The 4,419-nt window shown below is 43.8% G+C and overlaps 1 protein-coding gene across 1 annotated transcript; it reads right to left on the bottom strand.

Moving 5' to 3' along the window:
* Positions 1-1,058: 1,058 nt before the first annotated feature.
* CYR61 (cysteine rich angiogenic inducer 61) lies at positions 1,059-4,118 on the bottom strand. Its single transcript, XM_015416699.1, has 5 exons — positions 3,690-4,118; positions 3,169-3,382; positions 2,451-2,798; positions 2,039-2,241; positions 1,059-1,917 (listed from the first exon to the last, which is right to left on the bottom strand). Exons 1-5 carry the CDS (start codon positions 3,747-3,749, stop codon positions 1,618-1,620), a joined length of 1,125 nt encoding a protein of 374 aa, XP_015272185.1. The 5' UTR covers positions 3,750-4,118; the 3' UTR covers positions 1,059-1,617.
* Positions 4,119-4,419: the final 301 nt, after the last annotated feature.

The following is a 4,419-nucleotide window of genomic DNA, read 5'->3' as shown; positions in this document are numbered from 1 at the left end:
TTGCACCTACAATCAGGCAAACTTCTATTTTCAACCATACATGCCCAGATAGCTCTGTAACAGCTCACAAGCAAAGCATGAAGAAAAGCTTCGTGCTGTTTGTCTACAGCATTTTGGTACTAAGAGTTCTAAAGTCTCGGCATATATATTCTGGCTAATAACCATTAATAGATTTACCCTCTATGAATTTGTCTAATTATTCATTTTTAAACCACCTAAGCTCTCATCATACAGGACCTCTGTTTTCATTATGCCACCATAAATTTGCAGAAGGAATGGTTTCATTCATCTAAGAACATACAAGTTGGTTATAGCCATGTCAGACTCTTACAGTTTGCTAGTTTGGATAATCTAAAGTTATTGGTCTCCACTGAGTTTGAACTGTAAGGGAAAATGCAGAGGAAAAGGAGAACTGAGCTGCTTGGTCTATTAGAAAAGTATTGTAAATTCTTAACATTTTCCTCTCCTTCAATAGCCTGTTTACTTTTAATCACAGTGTAATTCAGGATCTATTGCTTCAAGCTCATTTAAATTAGAGTTCAGTGAAAGGAAGCTATCGTCTGCAAGTACAGGAAACATTTTCATTTTGCACAAGAATGAAGTATTGTGGGGGGGATGACTAGAAATTGTTACGATAGTTGATTAACCTTTCCACTATATACCCCATTGTAGTGAGTACACTCTAGCATACCATCTCTACAAGATGCAATATTAAGAATGAAGAATGGATCAGAAATAACCACAACTTTGTGTTTTTGAGGATTAGAATTACACTGACGGATAAAACAAGAGGTACCTATCATCCCAGCATTTCAGTTAATAAGGAGTCAATGGCTAACTGAACTTCAATTTTAAGTCTTATTCGTTTCAGTAAAAGTGCTCTATAGTAAATTAACAAGCTTTCTAAGATATGGTAGAATTTCAGAGTATCACAGGAGAAATAGTGTTCTCCTGCTATCCAAAACCAAGCTGAATCATAGTAAAGGAATTAGGTAAATATTTCTTTATTAAATGATTAATTCCATAAATAAATTCTCTTAATTCATTGAATATAAAATTAAATCATTTACAACTTATTCCAGTATTAGGGATTGTTTCCTCAAAAAAAAAGAAGCTACATTTCGATAAATAAAATATTCAGCTTTAAAGCCCACCAATTTCTGTTTGCGGGTATGAATTATATAGCTGGTACCTATAGCTGCCAGAGATGAGAACTCCACAAGTGCCCACCTTAGGAAGGAATGTAACCTCCAATATGAGTTTGGAACAACAACAAATATGTGATGTTATACTGAACAGTAGAGAACTGAAGGTTTTCATACCCAGGACAGACGGACAGACAAACGTAGAAACAATCAGTTACAAACAGAAATCAGTAATCATGAAAGTGCTCCAAAATGAAGCAATAAGATTGCTCCAGTATTATGAAGCTTTAAGTATGCTCAAACTGTTGCATTAGTATCCAGTTGCACAGTGCATTCTCGAGTCTCAGTGTTGCCCTCCCATGGGCGAAGGCAACACTTCCATCAAGAGTTCATTTTTCCACTGTTGTTACTTCAAAAATGTTTAAACAAAACAACAACCAAGCCTCTTGCTCAAGCCTGCACACATCACAACTTAGTCCCTAAATTTGTGGATATCATTGAATAGCCGGTAGTTAGGGTAGGCCTCATTTGCGTGGGGACAATTGTAGTTGCATCTGCAGGACTGGATCATCATGACATTCTTAGTGAAGGTCTCTCCATCGTCACAGCGAAACCGGATCTTGACAGTCCTGGTCTGCTGAGGAGTGCAGCATCTGCTGTCCACACACGAACCACAGTATTTGGGGCGGTACGTCTTCACACTGGAGCATCCTGCATACGTGAATTTCACTGGAGCTTGGGATTTTTTGGTCTTGGTGCATTTCTTTCCCTTCTGAAAGAAAGAGATGAGCAACATGGTTAATATAAGAGTTCTATCCTGTAGCCACCCTCCACCCAGAATGATTTTGAAATGATGGGAAGATGGCAACGGGGGTGTTAAAGGGAGTATTTACCTTTAAGGAGTCATAGCTAGGCTGCCCACATGGCCTCACTTCACATATCCTGGTTTCTTTGACTAGTCTGCAGTCGGGGTTATCATTGGTGACTCGGGTGGAGACGCCAGTCCCACAGGTCTTTGAACACTGTGACCATGAGGTTGTTTGCACAATGCATTTTGGATTCTCAAACGAGTGACTGTGTGGCTCCGAATCAAAGACTAGAAGGAAGAGAGGAAAAAAGAAGGGCCTGGTGTGAACTTCTTGTGCTCAGGAGCTCTTCAGTGTCTCTCCCCCCCCCCTGCCCTTTCATCAGCATGCAGAGCAAAGCGCTGCAGACATTCCAACAGATTATCCCTCCACTAAAGACATTCCAGCAACAACCCTCCCATCCCATGCTGTGGATAACATAACCCCGATATTAACTCACCAGGTAGCATTTTCAGCCCTCCTTTCACAATGGCTATTAGCTCGTTGTTCCTGGTTAATTCCCCTTCTGAAGCATCCAGACCAAATTCTTTGCCAAAGAAACCTTCCAGCTCCTCCAGGGCATCTTTGGAGTCATCACAGACCCACTCCTCACAGCACTGGCCAGGGACTTTCACCAGCCTTGGGTTTGGGCAGCCCAAGTTAGGAAGGGAGAGTTCTTGTGGGCACAGTGGGATACAGCCCACAGCTCCGTCAATGCATGTGCACTGGTGCTTGCAGTTGGGCTGAAAACTCTCTCCATTCTGATAAATTTTGGAGTTGTATTCACAGGGTCTCCCTTCTGACTGTGCTGTAACAATTAAGAGAGGGGAGGAAGACATTAAGTGAGGCTCAAGGCTGCTAAAACAGGGTGGGTTTTTTTCTGCAGTAAAATTCAATTTATGGTAAAGTTCCATACAATCCCCAAGAGCTCTAGGCTAGAACAATAAGTTAGTCAGGAATCACTTTTCCTTATGCGCTGTTAGTGCAGCCCAGACACAGTGAATTGCATTCCAGACTGCTGAAGTCATATGCCCTTCTGCCAATCTACCAACAACAAAGCATAACCATACATGGGCTCAAAATTACTAAACTTTGCCGCTACACAGACTGGTTGGTATTTATGCATATACACAGGCACGCACACACACTTTAAAGCAGCCAAGCCACAAGCTTCTTACCTCTGCAGATCCCCTTTGGAGCTGTGGAACTGGCGCCGAAATTGCATTCCAGCCCCTTGGTGTGATCGCAGGGCTGCAACTTGCTACAGTCCTCGTTGAGCTGTTTAGCACAGACTTTACAGCATCCACAGCCATCCAGAACCAGACCAACTCCTGGAGCACATCTTGGGACCTCTAGAGGACACTGGCAAGCAGAAGGGCAGGAAGAAAACGCCTGGGGGGGAGAAGCAAAGGAAGGCATTGCTGAGATATAAATGCTACACTGGGCTAGACAGAAAACGAAAAACAGCCTTTCTGCTCAAAATCCAGACACGTTACCCCTGGATGGTCACCACTTTGGTACTCCCAAAATTTCTTGTGCCTCTATCAACTGCACACACAGGCAAAACCTGTCCCTTCCTCCCCCTGGACGAACTTCGCTTAAGTTTTCTGAGACTAGCATTCCATCCACAACGTATAACGCAATTAATACACCCCCCCCCCCCCAAAAAAAAAAGGGCAAAAATAAAATCCAGACCTACCCCATGCACTAATTGAAGAAGGGCAAGAGCCAGGACGAAGTTGATAGTCTGATAGTTCATCACTGCTGTTAAAGGCAGAACGTCTGATCTTTTCCCCCCTCTCCCAATTCAAAGCGGACAAAAAACAAAGGGAGGGAAAGAGAGCCTGAACAATCCCCCTGCCTCAAAAAATGGCAAGGCTTGGGCAAAGTGACTGAGCTCTGCCGGTAGCTGTTAAAAGAAGGCGAGTCCTGCAGGAGTTACAAAGCGTCGTCTTGCTTCTTTTCGGAGAAACGGGGGAAAGGGGAGGAAAAAAAGACTGCCGTCCCTGTTTTCGGCTGCTCGGCGCTATGCGTTGCGCTTCTCGGGGATCCCTTCGCAGTCTGAAGAGGCGCTGAGCGCGAGCAGCTGCTTATATGCCGAGTGGCCGCCGCCGCCGCCGCCGCGTGCTGCAGCTGCACTGACGTTGAGCGTTCCAGAATTCTAAAGCATCAGGAATTCTAAAGCATCTCAGGAATGTTTTCTTGGCGCGGTTTCCATCCAAGCTCCTCCCTGTCTAAGTTGCAATTTTTTTTTTGGTCTCAACAAAACAGGTTCTCCCTCCCTCTCCAACGGTTTAAGCAATCATACTTTGTAACTACGCCTCTTTTATGTAGAAAATAAATTTATAAACCATTTCTCTTCTCTCTCCTCCACCCCCACCCCCCCGGAAACTTGCAGCCTGGCAATCAAAGGCGTTAGATTGTCCCAG

This window comes from Gekko japonicus, unplaced genomic scaffold (genome assembly GCF_001447785.1).
Source record: "Gekko japonicus isolate JY-2015 unplaced genomic scaffold, Gekko_japonicus_V1.1 scaffold16, whole genome shotgun sequence".
Lineage (NCBI taxonomy): Eukaryota > Metazoa > Chordata > Lepidosauria > Squamata > Gekkonidae > Gekko > Gekko japonicus.
Note: the sequence above shows the minus strand (reverse complement) of the source record. Positions and strands in the feature narration are given on the sequence as shown.